The following is a 20,965-nucleotide window of genomic DNA, read 5'->3' on the forward strand; positions in this document are numbered from 1 at the left end:
TAGTTTAAGTAATAAATGTTTAATCAAAGAATTTTACATATTATTAACAGCATTCATTTGGCTAAACATCTACACGTTTGTAGAATCCTACTGTATATAAAGTGGGAATGTATCAAGTATAGACTATGAAAGTGCAAATAACAAGTCAAGGTTAGAGTAATTTTTTTTTTTTACATTATAAAATTAACTTGTTTACAAAATAGGCTTTGCCAAACTTTATTTGCGAATTGTAAAGTCAATGACTATGTTTTTAAAATATGTACCAAGGAAATACAAATTGGATAATGATCGTTTTCATGCTCAGGAGAGAACACCACAGAAACACAGGATACTGCACAAGTGAGAGGAACCAGAACCCACGGCTATACTGTCTGCACACAGGGCACTCCTTCTCACCTTACTGCAGCTTTGCAAGGCGCCTCAATGTGATACAAAGACTCTTTCTATTGAAAAATTAAAACTTGATCTAAAAACTGATTGGTGTTGATATTTTCAATCCAAAATAAATTTGTAAAAAAATCCTTTAATGGACAATTTCAGTTTAATATACAGTAATACACTGCAGATAAACCTAATATTTTCCCCAACTAATTTTAAAAGGGATTGATATCAGTGTTTCTGATAATTGGGGATATAAAAACTAATGTGGACTTCTGATATCCATGGCATAGGAGCAATTCCCACACAGTTTATCCTAAGGGAACAGGGGAATATTAAATACTCTAATATAATGTCTGAACCATATGGTTTAAAGTACAAGAAAATTTCAAAAGCGGGGTTTGGGAAAAAAAGTAATCGAAAACCACAATTACAACTCATGTGGATATCAATACTAATATAACCTTTTACCCAGCCCAGGACTTGCCTGTACAAACTTGGTACTGAAATTTTGGTATCTGTAGATTTCTGATAAGAATCTGGCAAAACATTAAATGGAGTATTACGTATCTATTTTGCTTATGTTACGCTAGTTTTGATAATATGTAAGTAAAACAGCCATTCCAACAGTTTATTCTAGTTTTAATTACGCACTGTACCATTGTATCTTCATTACAACTAGGACCAGTATTTTCTTCACAGTAAGACACTGATAACTAGGAAGTTGATTTTTTTCAACACTAAACAGTAATCACACAGCAAATGAGTATTGTGCAGTACAACAAACACGTCAGCATTTGCGATTTAGGCAAACAAACTGATTGAACATTTAGTTGTTATATTTACTGTAAAGGCAAGGCCATGGGTGGTTTTATGGAGGTCTTTGCAATTCACACAGCATAGTTACTTCGGAAGAGACACTGAAATCTGAATTACTTACTTAACTGGCAACTATCCATTTAGGTTAGGCAAAGGCACGGTAACATGTTGCGCAGGATGTTTTATTGAGTTTTTTAATAATTGTGGGATTTACTATAACTCATGAAAACTCCACTTTTTTTCTATTTTATAAAACACTTACCATTAAAAGTAATTGCACCCATTAGTAATTAGAATGCACTGTAAAATTGTGAAAACAAAGAACTATGATTGCACTTCCAATAAAGTGTCTCTTAAAATACAGCACCGCTGTTGCTAATCAACTGTACTTTAATATTAAAATAAACTGTATTTAACAGCAGCATTAGATTTTGTTAACTTAAGCTACAGGCTACATTTATTTAAATGCAGTCTCCATGGCAACAAAAGCCCGTTAAATTCTGGAATATCATTGCTACCAAGTGGCACCTTTTACTTCTGAGAAGGCTGAGACTGCTCTGGAGCCCTCCAGGACACCGCACACCTGAACGCCTTGTTAGCGCACGAGTCAGAGTTTGGCACAAGTGGACTATAAATAGACATGAAAAGAGATCTTTGATTCCTGTGAAAATTAAAATGAATTACACTGTGGTAGATGCTGCACTAAAGAGAAGCCTTGGATACCTCAATTCACACTGCTCAGACAAAAAGGAAGAAAGAAAATTACGGAAGAGCACAAAGAAATTGAGGAATGAAATGTTATTAGATCTGTCCAAAATAACTTCTAAAATGAAGAAAACTTTTATTCTTTTAAAAAGGAAAAACCACCCAAGGATTGGAGAGTAAGCCTTTCATTTAAATGTTCAATTTAAGTATTGCTGACCTTAGGCTAAACAGAGGACTGCATTTTCTTAAAATGTGGAATCTAACCTATTTATTTCATTTGTGTTTCTCTCTCCCACTCTTCTGTTCGTCAGCAAAAAGGGGGAAAGCTATCCAATTAAATACAAAAGAAATTAATTCCCTGTAAGGTTAAAATCAGAAATGAAGCTACCATTCAAGGGAACTCCTTTGTATTTAATTCTAATGTCAGTGGTTTATAATTAGTTGGAATTAAGTGGATCAAATCTCTATAAAGCATATTCCACTAGCATACCATCTGTACCTGCAATTGATTTAGAGCCCCGAGGTGTGCAGCTCACACTAAATGTACTTGTTCAGGCCAGTCACTTGAGGTTTGAGGTGTTTGACTTGAAACATCAGAACCATCCCCCTTGTTGGCTGCCTCATTACCACTGTCGCCAGCTTGAGATGCTGTTTCCCCAGCCAGAATGTTTCCTTCCAAAGGATTTTCTTCTTCTATTTGGGTTCCTCTACCTTCACTGACCACAGAATCTTCAAACACTGAATCTTCTGGCAGCATCAGTTCCACATCCCTCACACCTTCTGACTCATCTTTGACACAGGGGAGCTGGGAATCTGCACTGATTTCTGTAGCTGCTGGAGGAATCAGGGCGATACTCTGAGGATTCATGTCATGAAACCAAGCCATAATATTGCCAAGAAGATTGTCATTGATGTTGGCGTCCTGGCCAGCTGAGTCAGGGTCACTGGATGAGGGATAGAATTCACTTCTCACCTCACTGAGAGGGTGTGAACTCAGGGTGTCAGTTGAAAATGGGTCACTTTCTGCTCCTAGTCTCATGAGGCTGTTACCAAGTTCCAACAGCTCAGAACTGCTCAACGCAGCCCGAGGGCTATCTGTGTTCCTGGGGACGGAGTCCAGCCTGGAAGGTAAAGAGGTGCCTATCGCTCCTAATGATGCTTCATTACTGAGAAAGTCTCTATTTTCTTCATTGATGGCTAGCCCAGATTCTTGCAGAGATAACTGTATTGCAAGAAGTATATTGGGATCGTCTTCATCCAAGGAACTCAGAGCCTGAGGCAACAGAAAGTAAAATTACTTTAAAATTTAAAAGGAAAAATGATTGAACCCAGTGAGGTCTACCACTGTTCTTTTACCAAACAGATAATTAATAGTACCTCTATTTATACAGAAGAATTATCTGACCTACTCAAATCTTATTTTAATTTTCTCCTTGTGGATGCTAAAGGGAAAAAAATTTACTTAAGGTAAATCTGAAACAGAAGAATCTTTCCCTATAGTACATCTCTGAAGCAAAGATTTTAGAATGGAAGGAAGGAAAAGGAAAGCAACAGAAGTAAAAATAGGAAGCCAGGCTAAACAGAGAAAGAGCAAAAGCAGGGGCAACGAGGCTGCCCAGAAAGGCTACCTGAAGAGAGTCCTGGTTCTCAGAGTGACTGGCGGGGGTGTAGTCGTGCAGAGAAGAGCTGTGCAGTGCGCTCATAGACGCAGAACTTACCACGGAGGTGCCAGGCCTGTGGCCACCGCCACCTTCCGGGATATCTGTTTCAAAGCAAGTGGTGCCAGAGATAATTTAGTCATACAAGATCTCATACATCTTTTTATTTAAATTGATGATTTCTCTTTGAGTGCTGGTGAAAACCTGTGTTCACAAGTTCACTTAATCTTTCAGAGATTTCTCATCCATATTTGTCTCATCATAAACAGCAATATATATCTAACACTATTACTTCAAATCCATGATCGTTCTTCATATTTTTGCTTGCATTATAAATGGTTCTATTCACAAATACAAGTGCTACCAAGTGCTTTTATTTTCCCCTTAAGCAATAAGAAAGATGTTTTAGTTTTCAGAGTTCTTAAAACTACAGAAGGACTTCCCTGGTGGCGCAGTGGTTATCCGCCTGCCAATGCAGGGGACACAGGTTCGATCCCTGGTCTGGGAAAATCCTACATGCCGCAGAGCAACTAAGCCCATGTGTCACAACTACTGAGCCTGTGAGCCACAACTACTGAGCCCGCGTGCCTCGAGCCCGTGCTCTGCAACAAGAGAAGCCACTGCAATGAGAAGCCCGTGCACCGCAAGAAGGAGTAGCCCCATCTTGAGGCCTGTCGATCCTGATTTATTAAAGATGATCTGCTGACACCATAGTTTGAAGATTTTAAATTAATAATTTAATATTTAAAGCTGATAATTAATATAATTTATCTTTAACACCAGAAATTAAAAAAAATGTTGCTAGGAGAACTGAGACTAGGAGAAAAATATTTCATGAACACAATAACAGTAATCAACAGCTACAATTTATTGAGTGCTCACTAGGTGCTATTAGTACTTGAGGGTTTTACACTTATTATCTCATTTAATGCTCACAATAAGCCCACAAAGTGATACTATTATTGTTTTTTTTTTTTAAAAAAATACTTTATTTATTTATTTATTTGGCTGCCTCAGGTCTTAGTTGCGGCACCCAGGCTCTCTAGTTGTGGCACGCCGGCTCTAGAGTGCGCAGGCTTAGTTGCCCCGAGGCATGTGGGATCTTAGCTCCCCGACTAGGGATCAAACCTACGTCCCCTGCATTGGAAGGTGGATTCTTAAGCACTGGACCACCAGGGAGGTCCCTATTATTGCTTCTTTAGAATGAGGAGACCAAAGCTTGGAGAGGGTAAGTGACTTGACTAAAGTTTCACACCGATATGCAGCAGAGCTGGGGTCATGAACTCAGGTCTGTCTGACTCCACAGCCATGTACTTTTTTTCCCTCCCCCTCCAGTCAAGGCTTTATTGGGGCCCCTGTTGCAGCAGCGGGGAGCGAGAGCAAACAACAGGTTCCCTTGCTTGCTCGCTCCCCAAGGGGAGGCGAGCTTGTTCCTTATATGGGGGGAGGGTAGGGGTGTGTCCAGTGGTGTGTGTGTGGGGGTGGCTTAGGTGTTTTGCCCACCCCTCTGGGGGTGTTGAGTGCAGGTGGCATGCGCAGTACCCTGCCTTTGCTCCCAACACCCTGTTTTTGCTCCCCGCTATTCAGAAGTGGCAGTTGAGTTTTTGGGTCTTTTGTTTCTTTTTGTCCATAATTTGTCCCAACTGTACATGCACGCAGTTATTTTTAGTCCCATATAGTTTCTTTGTATTTTGTTGCTCAGAGAGAGGTGTGTCCAGGTTCAAGCATTGCAGCACTTCAGCAAAGGGACCTAGGTCCCAGCTTGTCTCTCTCTTTTTTTTTTTTGCAGTACGCAGGCCTCTCACTGCAGCGGCCTCTCCCGTTGCAGAGCACAGGCTCTGGACGTGCAGGCTCAGCGGCCATGGCTCACGGGCCCAGCCACTCTGCGGCATGTGGGATCTTCCCGGACCGGGGCACGAACCCATGTCCCCTGCATCGGCAGGCGGACTCTCAACCACTGCGCCACCAGGGAAACCCCTCTCTCATTTTTAGTGCTTTTTTTTTTTTTTGCCACCCATGTATCTTTCTGGTGAAATTGATTCTGGCTAAGGGGCCAGCTAGGGGATCTCAGTTCTCTCCACATGATCTCTCCATACTATCTCTTCACATTGGCTACTTTGGGCTTCCTCATAGCATTCTGGCTTGGTCCCAAATGTAAGTGTCCCAGATAAAGAAAGAAAGAAAGGCAGAAACTATATCCTTTTTGTGACCTAGCCTCAGAAGTCACATAGCATCTTTTTTTGACTGTACTTGACGTACAAAGGCCAGAGTCCATGTGAGAAGTTATGGGATAAAGGACACAAAGGGAAGCCATTAACTGCACAGCGCATGTTCTTAATCGCCCTGGTTTTCTGTATCCTGTGACATTAGAAGCATCTGCATGTTGACTGTATATCTAAATTACAAACTCACAAATATTTAGATTAGCCACTTTTAACAATAAATGCAAGAGAACTAAGATTAAAACAAACCCAACTCAAGAACTCACCTAAAGTGCTTTCACTTGGCTCATCAGGGTCTGGAGGATTACTAAGCATACTGTGCACATCTCCTCGACGGCGCTGTTGTCTGTGCCTCCTCCGATACTGAAATTCAGCATATTCCTGCATAAACCAAAGGTTATAAAATACAGGAGAGCATGCAAATTTTTAAATGCAAATAAAACAATACACTTTTTTCCTAGGAAAAAAATGTGTGATTTTATATACATATTATAAAATCACTTGGCTTTAGAAAAAGAAACTGCAGGTATTGCCATGCCAAGGAAACAGAAATGGTAAAATGGAAAAAGAAAAAATTTTAAATAGCCATTATAATTGTCTGGATAAATTGGGAATACTTGCAAGCTCCAATGCTAGATCATAACTGAGCCTTATTTCATATGCCTGGGTCTTGTTATCTAATATTATAACTAATACCAGAATGATTTTACCAATAAAAGTTAGGCCCTCTCTGGAGGTCTGGTTTTAAAAAAAATGACTGTGATATATGCAACAGAAAATAAAAGAAAAAGATAAAATAAAGAAAAGCACTAACAGTTAAGTGCTTGTTAGACTGCTGGATTCTGTATTCTTTGGGACTACTACATACCATACTGACATCAAAGAAGAATATGAGGTTACCTTTAAAATAAGATGTTACTTGGCTTCCTTCCTATATTAGTTAATACGTGGGGTTATCTACAACCCAGGCAGGGGGAAGTGTTTTCTATTTAGCATACGGGAAGAACACAGATTTGGGCAGATGTCCCTGAGTTTATTTTATATTTGTGATAATAGTTTAAAGTGGGTTTGCTATCACCAGAGGCAGAACCTGGGCCTACCTGCTATTATCTGTATACAAATGCACTTTTCCAGATTTTAGAGACAGAAGAGACTAGAAGACAGTCCAGTGTTCATGACACCAGCATAAAAAGGCTAATTTTGAGAATCGTTATAGATTTTTTCAGTGATAAACACTAAAATATTCAGGTTTATGATTATCTGGTTACTCTAGAATATTCAATATGCTTATGTTGTGAAAGTAACTGGAAAAAATGAAAATAAGTTTTAAAACCCCAGTAAAACTTTTACATCATACAACTCTGGTTAAATTTATTCAAACTCCCTCATCTATGTAAGCAATTGGACCCTAATTAAAGAATGGAAGGCATTCTACCAGGTTAGAAACAAATGAACGTAAGATACTACAAGTGCCCAGAGAGATTATTCAGGTTCTTTAAATTTACTGCTGAGCTGGGGTATCATTTCCTCTTTTCCTGGAGACCCATGATCCAAAACTGGATGACTGTTAATGTGTCATCATGGTTCACTGGACCACTGAGGACTACTACGTTTCTCAGACAAAGATGGCAAGAAAACGTTATTTCAGTTAAGATTTATCTTGAGGGAGAATTTGTTTACTTTGTACACTTGGTGATGGTACAAAGTTACTCTGAATTAAATAAACTATTTCTGACCATAGAATATACATATTTCCAATTGAAGAAAACTAAGTGGTTAAAAAAACCTGTAAAAGAAACGTTATATTTACAATTATTCTGATAAAAAACTCAAATGGCATTCTCTCACCATGCAACAGGCTTTAAAATATTGTTTTCATAAAATTAAACTTATCTGAAAATTTCCATGGATTCCTAAGATCTTCAAGTAAGCATATGAAAAGGCTTTAGTCGGGATACTCCAAAAGGTTTGAGAGTGTTAAGGCTATAGAGAAGAGTGAGAAGTTCTAGGATTTATAGGGAAAAAAGCTTCCAGGAGTTTTTTTTTTTTTTATAAATAATAATAGCCACCATTTATTGAGCACCAATTTTGTTAGTGACTTAAACAGATGCTTTAATCCTTCCAGAACTTCCATGGGGTAGATATCACCATCCACATTTTAAAGATGAGAAATTAAGGAAGACACAGCCAAGTAGACCTTAAGTTATAGGGCTAGACCTCAAATTCTGGTGTCCCTTAGACTTTTCGATCATGCTGTTTCCTCTGGGCTCCACTGCCTTTAAAGTGGCACAAAACAAATACTGATGCTTGTCAATGACTCACTCAATTTAGTTTAAAAGAATAAGATGTAATTAACTTTAATGAAAAATATAAATTCAACCTAAAAGTCTACTGAAGTTGGGCAACATTATTTTTTTCAGAATCCATATGAAGGCAAAGAGCTAATTTTTATAGATATAATTTTGGCAGATACTTGATAGTCACACACATGCAGAATTTTAAAGGTTCATACTGTGTGGTAATTCTTTACATCTGCAATAAGGTTTACATAAAAGCTTGGTGTTCAATGTACCAAAGACTTTAAAGAATAGAAAACTGAAAGTGAATTAAATTATCCTTATAAAATTTATTAACCCATAAAAAATAAATTTAAGAAAAATGTTATTTATAATTTCACAGTTTTCAATCCCAAGAGGACAAGAGCTCAATAATTTGATTTATAAGTATTCACATGTGAGGTAAAAAGCCTGCCTATATTTTTACAAAATGAAATGGTGTTAGTCATATTAGCAGACCCTCAATATTCAAGAGAAATATTTTGAAATTACTAAAGTTATTTTCAGAGCCAGAAGCCACAAGATGATGTATACATGTCTGTGAATATACTGGTAAAGGTTTTATTTTTGCTAAATTGTGTTTCTACCTTGAAATACTGAAATCTTTGTATTCTTTTTTGATAACTGAAGCTTGTTTATTCCTCCTTTTAGGTGGAAGTTTTCCATACTATTCCCCAAAGCTGAAATTATACGATTACATAGAAATATTCAAGCATAGGGTCAGGTAAAGAAAAGGTTCATAATTTGTTTTACAATAGAAATTTCATTAATATATTAAAATTTTTTTAAAAATTTAAGTGAATTTAAAATTTCTGTATCAGAGCTCTAAGTACAAACTCTTCCTCAAGTAAATCTTGTTTTGCATATATCTACCAATACAAAATGCCACAAGGTGATTGCAAGTATCCTTAGCAGCTGAAAAGAGAAAGTATCTGATTTAAATAAACCACAGTCATTTATGGATAATAGTCAATTCCACTGTCTTTCAGTTGCAGATAACATATGGACTATAAATGATAAAGGTTTCATAGTTTGTCCTGCTGCCTTTTAAGAATTAAGTTAAAAGGTTATCATAATATAAGCGTCGAATGGTATACTGTTGTATAAAGAACCAGAAAGTAGAGAGAACTGCTAAAACCATTTAAAATCAGACTCAACAGTGACAGTGGCAATTTAAATCTCAGAAAATAGCAACGTGATTAAGATTTTCACTTTATCTTATTTCTATTTGCAGCAAATGTTATTTGCAGTATTAGTATTTTAAGATGGTATATCAACAACAACAACAATGAAAACAAGAAGAGTGTGAAAATCTTAAAGAGAAGCAGAGAGCAACTATCAAAGCATTCTTTCTGCATAAACACTAAGGTCAAGTTTCCACCTTAGTAACTGATTATAAATCAATGCTAATAGGTGGTTGCAATAGCTTTAAAAAAAAGATTGTCTATTTAGATTTTTAATAAATTCGGATTGAAACAATATTACAACTAGAAATGCATTTCTAATAAATAAAATTAATATTTCTGTTAATTAAAGACATTTTCCAAAAATGTAAGCTATAAATTGGCCTTCTGACTATTCAGTAATTAAAAATAAGAGAGGTTATGCATTTAATAATGTGATGATAATCCAATGAATAGGTAAATGTAGACTCTGCTGAGGCATTATTATTACAAAAGAAAGAAAAAAACATTGCTTACAATCTCAGTAGGATATTTAGAATAGATGAGGGTGCAAATGCAAGCAGGACTGCACTAAGGAAAATTATAACTAACCAAACCAAACCAAACCCGCACAAAACAATTACCTCAGGTGATGCAAATCCTAAATATTCCCAATCCCATGTTCCACCAGCAAAGCTACAAAGAAATTAGACATACCATTTGATTTATTATCAGTACTACAAAGTACAAACAATCAGACCCTTGCCCTTTGAACATTACTTTTAATTCCTCTGCTTGGAACTTGCTTAACCAAAGATCAACTACTGAATATAATTAAAATGATTCTTTAATTTTTTCTTTCAAATTCAACATTGCTTTATGTTTGTATAAAATGGTGGAAAAATTAAAAATCACCATGCTATACCAGAGTATTTTACAATTGCTTCTATTTTTAGGGGTTTATGTAAAAATAAAGGTCCAAGGAATTTCTAATGCTTATAATTAATATGAATAAGAAAATATGCTTCAATTTATAATGGCAGAAATAGTATAAGTGTCTGAAATAAAACAATGAAAACTCAACTGCTCTTTAATGGATGAATATGGATCACTTAAAAAACTTTACGAATATCAGCTTTCTAATTTCTTTACAACTTCTTACCAAAAAATACAAATATGACCATAACAATTTGGCAAGGCTTCCAAATTCTACATTATAAGATGTTTTTGACTATCAAAATGATGCGTTAGAATACTTGTTGAATTATGAGTTCACTGAAGTGTGAAATTTACCTAGCCTAATTTAGTCTGAGAAACTATACAATGAAAAACAAAACAAAACAAAAAAATAGATATAGTACTGGGGAAAAAAAAAACACCAAAAAGAAGTTAACATACTTTTATCAGCTATCCATATTTTAGGTATAAGTAACTTTCAGGAATATGAACCCTAGTTGGAGAAAAAAATAAACCTGCTAGCATTTGTGGCTGGTGCTAGGATGAGTTCCATGGTGTGTATCCTTTTCACCTGCGTCTTGGAGCTTCTGGTGAGTCTGCAGGAGCAACTCCCCGAGCCACAGATGCCAGGAACTCTTGCCTCTTCTGCTGTACAAGGCATGCTGCCTTGATTATCTTGTGGCGGGGTGTGCGAAGGTAAGGCCTATTGACTTTTTGGGCAAGGTCTTCAGTGACCATCTCTAAGTCTGTCTATGTTAAGAAGAGGAAAAAAAAAATTATAGGTTGAGTGGGTTAGTCAATAGCAAATCCAGTGTCTGTCTGGTTAAATCTAACTCTTTTGAAATCAGAAATTAATCCAAATTTTATATAACTTCCAATTTAACATATGTTTCTACTTTGCACATTTTAGGAAAATAGCATTCATTCAATAGGCATTTAGAGTAATGTAGTTGGTATGGATACAAAGAAGTAGTGAGTATAATATAGCAGCTGTATAAAAAAAATTTATAATTTGTCTGTGTGAAAAAGAACTAATAAATTTCAAGGCATTGTACATGTAAGTGCCTGACCACATGGTACAGACTATATGTAAATGCTGAAGGAATGTGAAGCAAGGCAAAACCTTTGTGATTTGGGGTTAGGTCTGGAAGGCCTCATGGAGAAAATGAATATTCAGCATTGAAGGAAATGTAAGATATAAATTAGTAGAGGGGAGTTCAAAGGGATGACATAAAAACAGTAGCAAGAGGAGAAAGTTTGGTGACTTCAAAGAAAAAAGAGGAATGTACAATGAACCTGGTCAGCTACACTGATGTCAGTTTGCTGACATGTTTTGTTTTGTTTTTTCAAGTACTCTTAAGTTTTTCAGTTGTACTGTTAAAATGAACTGGCAAATAGCAACTTTCCTATCTAGTATGTAATGTGGTTTGTTTCGTTTTTGAAGATAAAATGCCTAATTACATAATCAGAATTAGGCCAGATTTCAACCTCAACCAGTTTAAAATAAAGAAATAAATGTAGGGGCTTCCCTGGCGGCACAGTGGTGGAGAATCCGCCTGCCAATGCAGGGGACATGGGTTCGAGCCCTGGTCCGGGAAGATCCCACATGCCGCGGAGCAGCTAAGCCCGTGCACCACAACTACTGAGCCTGCGCTTTAGAGCCCGCGAGCCACACCTACTGAAGCCCGCGAGCCTAGACCCCAAGCTCTGCAACAAGAGAAGCCACCGCAGTGAGAAGCCCGCGCACCGGGACGAAGAGCAGCTTCTGCTCGAAGCAACTAGAAAAAGCCCACACACAGCAACGAAGACCCAACAGAGCCAAAAGTAAATAAATAAAATAAAAGAAGAAAAAAGAAATAAATGTGGTAGGAAATGTTTGCATAGCTCAGAACTCATTCAAATCTGCACAGTGACAAATTCAAACATAAAGAAAATTTCAGTTTATTATCGGTAACTTTTCCTTTAAAAACCATTCTGAAAACAGAAACAAAATTGTTTATTAATTACACTCAAGTAAGATAAACCTTAGTTATAAAGTGGCTGAAAAAGGAGAAAATCTGTTTTTCATAGTAACTGCATTTAAATTTAATAAAAAAGACATCTTACTTGCATGAGTTCAAAAATTTCTTTCTTTGTGCTTTTAGGTTCTAAGAAAAATCCATATGGATAAGAACACTTGAGAATGCGTCGAGTTTTTAAGAGTACATGAACTGCATCTTCGATGAAAGTGGTATCTGGACAGCCTCCTTCAGCTATAAAGTAAACCAGGCACAGTGAAAAAATTTTTTTTGCAAATACACTATTATAAAATTCAACAGCTAAGTTCTCTTAAAAGAAAGAAAAAAGAACAAGGATCCCTAAGAAGAAACTGTTTGAAGTAGCTATATGATAGTATTTATTTGAACTAGACTAAAAACCTACATAAAACACTTATACGTTTTACATTTAGGTGACGTGTATGCATTTATAAATGGAGCACACCCTGCAGTAGCCCAGGAATACTGATGGCAGTCATGAAGGAATGCATACATTGATCCTGGATTCTGTTCTCACCCTGTGAGTAAACAAATCTAGCTTTAGGTTAACTCAAAGGTTCCATGTTTTACTAAGTTTTTTAGGTTATCCCTAGCAGAATTCTACTCATTAAGAATTAGAACAAATGCTTTGCTAAGTTGTTTGCTAAAAAAAAAAAAAAAGCCTAATTATAAATTATGCTTCTGCAAAAACATTGTAAGGTAAAAGACACAACATTCTGGGGAACAACTGGGTAACTAATGCTAGTTAATAAATACTCCAGGGAGAGAAAGAGAGAAAGGAAGAGTGGTTTTATTTCTTCCTTTCCAAATCTTCTATCTTTTAATTCTTTTTTATGTCTTACTATGCTGTCTAGAACCTCCAGAAGGTTGAACAGAAGCAGTAGTTTACATCTACAAATACTTATGTATATTTAGTATGTTTTGGGCACTGTTCTAGGTATTAGAGATATGTCCGTGATGGAATAGACTGTAGAACCTGTGAGGACTTTTTCTTTCAATTTTTACTGTGGGCAATAATACTTCAAGACTTTGGTATTGGCTTGATATAGTTATGTCATTACTACAGTCTAAGAACTAGTAATTAACAAGGAGACTAAGCTGCTACTGATGCTTTTTGTCCCACTCTAATTTATTTAACTTATGGTTATTGTTTTAATTAGGAAGTTATCCTCATGAAAATGGTGTTAGTACTCATTACTTTTATAAAATGGAGCAAACACAAGGGTAACTGATTCCATTTTAGGCTTAAAACCTTTTATATATAAGCTGTGATTATTTAAAAAATGTGACTTTTTAGGGACTTCGCTGGTGGCACAGGGGTTAAGAATCTGCCTGCCAATGCAGGGGACATGGGTTCGAGCCCTGGTCTGGGAAGATCCCACGTGCCGCAGAGCAACTAACCCTGGGCACCACAACTACTGAGCCTGTGCTCTAGAGCCTGCAAGCCACAACTACTGAAGACTGCGTGCCTAGAGCCCGTGCTCCGCAACAAGAGAAGCCACCGCAATGAGAAGCCTGCGCACTGCAACGAAGAGTAGCCCCTGCTCGCCACAACTAGAGAAAGCCCGCACGCAGCAACAAGGACCCAAAGCAGCCAAAAAAAAAAAGTCACTTTTTAAAACAAACATGCCAGAACCTGTACTCTGTGTGGTCACTGAGATATTATTTTAATTATGTAACTAGTATTCAATCCATTTTTAGGAATGTTCTTTTTGAACTTCCATTTTAGGAACCATAAGTAAGCCCTATCTCGTGACTTTGCTTTTTGACTCCAATGTCCGCTGTTTACCAGTGACATGATTTCTCCCAAAACTGCACTTGACTTCTCTTCTATACTAGGCACTCTGCTAAATTTTCTCAAGAATCTTTGGGAATTCAGTTACATGACAATTTGATGGCTTGTGAATCTTGCTCCTTTGACTAGGTCAGGGATGCCTTTTTGGGCCCATTCACTTTTCCCAACATTGTAGAGCATCATCAGCAGTGGCACAGAGTAAGCAAAACCACAATGTGTGTTTATCTGCCAGCAGCAGAGCTTGCACTAAGAGGAGCAGGTGACGTAAGCAAGGTGGAAAATCTTACCAGAGGCCTCAAATGCTAAACTACACTCTGGGCTTCTGAAAACTCCAAACTGCCAAATGAGCAAATGGAGATAAGGTATTCTTTTAAGGGTCTTAACCTCCTACCAATGAAGTGACTTAAGCATGACAGCTATTTTATATTAATTATCACACATATCACTTATAACTTACTTTCTTTGAGAGCTCTACTCAATTGCTCCATCTTTTCTTTGGCTGTTTTAAGAAGGCGTTGTTCTAACTAAAAGAATAGAAATAAATAAATATATCATTTTCTTTATTTATTCACAACAGTAGAGTTTAGCACATTTGAAATGATTTGGGACATACCTGATAGCTATGTTCATGATTTTTAAATCTTGTGTAGTAGTGCATAAATCTGTCAAGTTCCTGAAATCGTTTATGCTTTTTCTCAGCCTAGGAAACGAAAGTCCACAAATGACATTTATAAATAAAAGTACTAGCTATTAAAATTGTTTTTTTTGATCACTTCAAAATTTTATTAGTAACAGATAGTAGTGCATACAGATTTATCGATTATTTTGTTGAGAAAATAATAACCAATACATTTTAAACGCTTCCCAGAACAAAGTCTTGTATTTGTATTCTCTGTGACAAACCACTCAATCCGCAATTCCCAGAGTGTAAGGTAAATATGTCTCTCAAACCTTATGTTCATTAGATCTTCAATGTTTTATTATGTTGTTTATTGCTATGGACTGAAATGTGTCCCCCATCAATTCATATGTTGAAGGTGTAACCCCCAATGTGACTATATTTAGAGATAGGGCCTGTGAGATGATAAAGGTTGAACAAGGTCATTAGGGTGGAGATCTAATCCAATAGAGCTGGTGCCCTTATAAGAAGAGGAAGAGACAACAGAGCTTGCTCTCTCTCCTTCCTGTGAGGACATAGCAAAAAGATAACTGTCTATAAGCCAGGAAGAGAGTCATTGCCAAAAACCAAATTGGCAGAAATCTTGATCTTGGACTTCCTAGTCTCAAGAACTATGAAAAATAAATTTTTGTTGTTTAAGCCACTCAGTCTATGGTATTTTGTTATGGCAGCCAAGCAGACTAAGATACTTATTATAAACAATAACATAATATTATATTGTTGATATAATGTTAAAATTGTTTTTAAGTCATTTTAGAGACATGCTGGGATACGTCTTGTCTAATCTTCACCAATATAAAAAAAGGAAAATTAAAAGCTCAAGTTTATAGAGCTATTTTGTTTAAATTAAAGGCTACTCTAAAGTGTATTGAATTTAAATGCCTCATTACAATAAAGATAGGAAAAGAAGAAATGAAAAACACTGCCACTGGTATTAAGTGGCTTAGAGATCTTGGCTTCTACAGTTCTCTTTACCTCCACAGTCATTTCCTTGGATTGTTCCTCTACATGCTGAATGACTTCATAGCGAGTACATCTGTAATAACCTCCTGTGGAAGAACTATGTTTTTTCCATTCTTCTAGGCAAATCCAGCAAAAGTCATACTTGCACTTCAAAAGAAAACATATATGCAAATATCGCCCCATGTTAATATGCAAATTATTTTCTAAATTCCTGTCAACCAATTTGCAGAGATTAAACAATCCTGCCTGTGTGACCAGGAACAAATCTCAAAGACACACCCTCCTCTTTTTGAGGTTTTCTCTGGAGACCTTATGTGAGCTATGGAAAGATGTGGGGGTAGTTTAAAGTTATTGCTTATAAGGATAAATTAAAATAATAATATTATTAAGTAATCTCAAGAAAGCTTGAAAAATATCAATGGGATATTCTTTCCAAATAATAAAACCAGATCCTGACAAATGTTTCATTTTTCAGGTGCATAGTAATCTTACCTTGGTCTATAAAGCTCCACCAGTGTATTTGAAAACTTCTGTTGACTTTGACAAACTGATTTTTAAACTGGGAATAAGTTAAAAAGGCCTCTAATCAGAACAGCTAACATAAAACCTATTTCTCATTAAAAAAAAAAATTCTCTTTCTTAATTACCATAACTTGCAGACAATGCCAAAAAATATGAGTATTCCAGTATGAAAATATATCTTTTTTTCTCTTAAATGCTTATGGATTTTGAGTCAGAGAGATCTTTCCAATTTAAATCTATGTTTTCTCCTGGTACTTTTAGAGTTTGTTTAAAAAAATATTTAAATATTTGATCTGTTCAGAATTTATTTGGGTATTCAGTATGAATTAAACTTTATTTTTTTCCACATAGCTGCCCAGTTGTCTCAATACCATTTACTGAACAGTCCATGTTTCTCTACTGGTTGGAGATGCCTCCTTTACCATATACTGAATTCCCATTTATGTGTCTATTTTCTGGGCTTTCTTTCTATTCTGTTTCATTGATCCGTAGATTCATGTACCAGCACCATGCTGTCTTAATTACTGAGCCTTTATAGTATGGGTTACTGTTTGACAAGGCTAGTCCCTCCTCACTGTTCTTTTTCAGAGTTTTCTGGCTCTTCTTACTTTGTTTTTCCATGTGAACTTTTAATTAGCTTATCTAGATGCAGAAACAAAACCTGTTGGTATTTTTGTTGGAATCTTTCTATCCAAGAACTTTGTTATCTTTCCATTTGTTTGTCATCTTCTGTGTCCTACAGATAGGGGTCTTAACATTTTCTTCATGTAAGTCTTATCCATTTCTTAAGTTTCTTTCTAGATAAATGAGGTCTTCTTTTTCAGTATATATTCTGTCTGAATGTTACTGGCACACGTGAAGGCTATTACTCTCTGCATATTACTTTTGTACCCTGCTAGTTAATTGAATTTTTATTGTTTGCAATAGTTTTTCAGTTGATTCTTGTGGGCTTTCTAGGTATACAATCATGCTGGCTGTAAAAAATGACAATTTTCCCACCTCATTTCTAATTTTTATATCCCCAATTTCTTTTCATTGTCAAATTATGTTGACTGGTATCTCCAGTCCAATGTTAATAATATTTGTGATGGGGAGTATCTTTATATTGTTCTCAATTTTAGTGAGAGTACCTCTAGTTTCCCCACTAAATATCATGCTAACTTTTGGACTAAGATAGATTTATTTTTATCATGCTATTGCGATAAAAGGAAGAACCTATCTATTCCTATTTCTTTGTGTGTCTTATAAAGAATGGTTGTTGAGTTTTTGTCAAAGGCCTTTTTGGCATCTACAGAAAATTTACATGGTTTTTCTTTTTGTATCTACCACTAAAATGAGGTACAGTAATAGCTTTCTAAATATCAAACCATTCTTGTATTCCTGGAATAAACCCCACATGATTAATCAGTCTTTTTTTAAAATTAAAAACATGTTTTTCATTGAAATATAATCGATATTCAATTATTCTTCTAATGCACTCTGCTAGATTACATTTGCTAATATCTGTATTTTCCCCTCCAATATCTTATTTAGGACTCATGCATTCTTCTTCATAAATAAGACAGATCTACAGTTTTAATTTTTATAATCTTGTCAAGTGCTGGTATCAAGGTTCTACTCAGTTTATAATAATAATTTGAAAGTTTCCATTTTCTTTTTTTTCTTTTTGTCCTGGAAACTGTCTGAATCACATTGGAGTTACCTATTCTTTAAAGCTTTGATAAAACTCTATTGTGAAACTGTTAGGGCCTATTGCTTTTATATATATATATATATTTTTTTTTGTGGTACGTGGGCCTCTCACTGTTGTGGCCTCTCCCGTTGCGGAGCACAGGCTCCGGACGCACAGGCTCAGTGGCCATGGCTCACGGGCCTAGCTGCTCCGCGGCATGTGGGATCTTCCCGGACTGGGGCACGAACCCATGTCCCCTGCATCGGCAGGCGGACTCTCAACCACTGCGCCACCAGGGAAGCCCCCACCTATTGCTTTTAAAGGAGAGATCACTGAAAAACTCTTTCTTCTATGGAGTGAGTTTGTTTGGATATTTCTTCTAGAGTTAGTTTCAATAAATTATATTTTCTTGGAAAATCAGTCCATTTCAAAACCAAGTTCAAATTTATCTGCAAGAGTTGAGCAAAGTTATCTCTTATTATTATTTTACTTTGCTTTGTTCATTGATTAGTCCCCTTTTTAAAATTTATTTATTTATTTATGGCTGCCTTGGGTCTTCGTTGCTGCACACGGGCTTTCTCTAGCTGCAGCCAGCGGAGGGCTACTCTTTGTTGCGGTGTGTGGGCTTCTCATTGCGGTGGCTTCTCTTGTTGTGGAGCACGGGCTCTATGTGTGCGGGCTTCAGTAGTTGTGGCATGCGGGCTTCAGCAGTTGTGGCTCATGGGCTCTAGAACGCAGGCTCAGTAGTTGTGGCACACAGGCTTAGGTGCTCCGTGGCATGTGGGATCTTCCCGGACCAGGGACTGAACCCGTGTCCCCTGAATTGCCAGGTGGATTCTTTACCACTGCACCACCAGGGAAGTCCCAGTCCCCTTATTTCTTATATTGTGTATTTGAACTCCCTCACCCCCACATTTTTCTTATTGCAAGCTTTGTGGTTTATCTTATTTTTTTTCCTTCAGAAAACCACTTTTGGATTTATTTATTAGTTGTATTGTTTTTCAGTTTTTGACTCACTGATTTCTGATTAAAAAAAATTCTTCTTCCTTGTTTTCAAGCTTGTATTTCTTGAGTCATATCCTTAATTCATTCCTTATTTTGTATCATTTTAAGTGAATAAGGCTATGCACATTTCTGAATTGCTTTAAATATAGCCCTCAGGTTCTGAAAAAGTAGTTATCTATAGAAATTCTTTAATTTCCATTTTATTTTTACTCACGAGTTGTTTGAGAGATTTTAAATTTCCAAATGAAAAGGCTTTTTGTAACTTTATTATTCATTTCTATTTTATTCCATTATGATCAGAGAATGTTGATTACACCACTCTATTTTCTGGATAATTATTTAGATTTTCTTTGATGATCAATGGTTAATTTTTTTGCTGAATGTTCCATGGGTACTTGAAAATATGGCATGAGTCCATCTTTTCAGGATACAGAGTCTGAATATATAGTAATCAGATAATACCTTAGTCATTATGTCAAGTCTCATCTTCATTAATTTTTTCTCTACCTGGTACGTCACGAACAGAGAGCTGAATTAAAGTCTCTGTCCTCATTTAGCCCTTCACAAACATGTACTTACACAATAAATTGTGTATTTGTTTCAAGGTTCTGACAGTATGCAAGTTCTTTTGTTGCCTGCTAAAAGCAAACCTTGTGCCTGATTTGATCCAAGTACCCTTCAGTACAGCTCCATTGATCTCTCAAAATTAGTGGCAAAACTTTCTACAAACAGCAAAATTTTACATTCTATGATAAGAAAAAGAATATAGAACTTTAATAATTTTTTATTTTTTAGTTGCAGCATAGTTTTCCACAGAGCCAGATCAATAAATTACTATAAGTGATTTAAAATGTGTAAGGATGCAATATTTAAATAGCTTCCTGAAAATTATCTAAAGGGAAATGAATAAAGAGAGTTTTTAAAATAAATGAACTTATTTTTATAGGGCCAAACCTGTCATTCTTTTAAAATGTTTAACAATTTGATTCCAGAAAGTAAAAACTATCTAATGAGTAATAATCAATATTGAAGCATTAATAAAGGTATATTATGATTTAGTCATTGTGTTAGAAAATAGATTCAATTACATATTACCTGTTGTCCCACATTTTAAAAAAACTATAAAAGTATAAACACTTTCACTTCCTAGATGTCTCCTTTTATGTCATGAGAATTACTCATCAGTTTCCTTTGTTCAATGCAAATACTTCAGATGGTTAAATAAGACTACATTTACATAGTATGTAAGTAAATGTTTCTTTTATATGCAAAAGAAGTTTAAGCAAAATCTGTTTAAGATAAATTACCTTACATCATTAGCCTGATTAATTCATGAAAATATTCATTCACTCAATACATATCTATCAACTACTTACTGCTGGTAGGTGCTATGACTGAAATAAAGGTAATGTTGGATCCCGCCCTTTTATTAGTAGCCCAACTGCTGATTTTTATGGTCAACATGTATTTTTTTTTTACACATCTATGTAGCCTATATCAGACTGTCCAAGAAAAAACTAATATGGATGTTGGAGATAGGACTGCATATAAATGAAATCATTTTGGCCTGATCAGCTAAACTAATAAGCAATTCTGAGCATTTTACTCAGAACACTACTAAGTTTTTCTTCTTAGGAAATCATTACTGTCTCACTAAGACAATTCATTCATGTTAATTTATTATAATATAAAATCATCTGGTAACTGTCATTATTTTTGAAGTCATAATAATAATGATCATTAGCTTCAAGGTAAAAAATTAAGAAGTACTTAAAGAGAAGATATTGATGTATTTTACTGAAATCTTAACTATGTGGGTTTCTTTCACATCCTAAATTAGAAAAATTATATTGCTCTTCTCTCAATAATTTTAAATAATTATTTTTATATACATGGTATTCCCAAGGAAAAGGAAAAAAACTGAGATATTACAGTTAAGCAAAAATGTTCATAAATGTAGGCATGGATTAATAAAATATTATTAACTTAATTCCAGAATATTTGTTTTAAATATGGTAGTTTCTTTCTATGCAATCTAGGTCAGGAAGGTAGCCT

The 20,965-nt window shown here is 35.8% G+C and overlaps 1 protein-coding gene across 5 annotated transcripts in view; it reads right to left on the reverse strand.

Moving 5' to 3' along the window:
- The window catches only part of ANKIB1 (ankyrin repeat and IBR domain containing 1), a 100,431-nt gene continuing 79,466 nt past the window's right edge, over positions 1 to 20,965 (reverse strand). For 3 of the 5 annotated variants that reach the window (XM_024766995.1, XM_024766994.1, XM_024766991.1), the window contains 9 exons: positions 15,724 to 15,858; positions 14,683 to 14,769; positions 14,527 to 14,593; positions 12,345 to 12,490; positions 10,810 to 10,988; positions 9,926 to 9,977; positions 6,049 to 6,163; positions 3,531 to 3,664; positions 1 to 3,175 (listed from right to left, as the gene is read on the reverse strand). In XM_024766995.1, the coding sequence (XP_024622763.1) occupies positions 2,435 to 3,175; positions 3,531 to 3,664; positions 6,049 to 6,163; positions 9,926 to 9,977; positions 10,810 to 10,988; positions 12,345 to 12,490; positions 14,527 to 14,593; positions 14,683 to 14,769; positions 15,724 to 15,858 (1,656 nt within the window). In that variant the 3' untranslated portion in view covers positions 1 to 2,434. The remainder of the gene's footprint in view (positions 3,176 to 3,530; positions 3,665 to 6,048; positions 6,164 to 9,925; positions 9,978 to 10,809; positions 10,989 to 12,344; positions 12,491 to 14,526; positions 14,594 to 14,682; positions 14,770 to 15,723; positions 15,859 to 20,965) is intronic. The other 2 variants (XM_024766992.1, XM_024766993.1) reach the window with 2 other exon arrangements.

The sequence above is a fragment of the Neophocaena asiaeorientalis genome, unplaced genomic scaffold (genome assembly GCF_003031525.2).
Source record: "Neophocaena asiaeorientalis asiaeorientalis breed wild unplaced genomic scaffold, Neophocaena_asiaeorientalis_V1.1 scaffold70, whole genome shotgun sequence".
Classification (NCBI taxonomy): domain Eukaryota; kingdom Metazoa; phylum Chordata; class Mammalia; order Artiodactyla; family Phocoenidae; genus Neophocaena; species Neophocaena asiaeorientalis.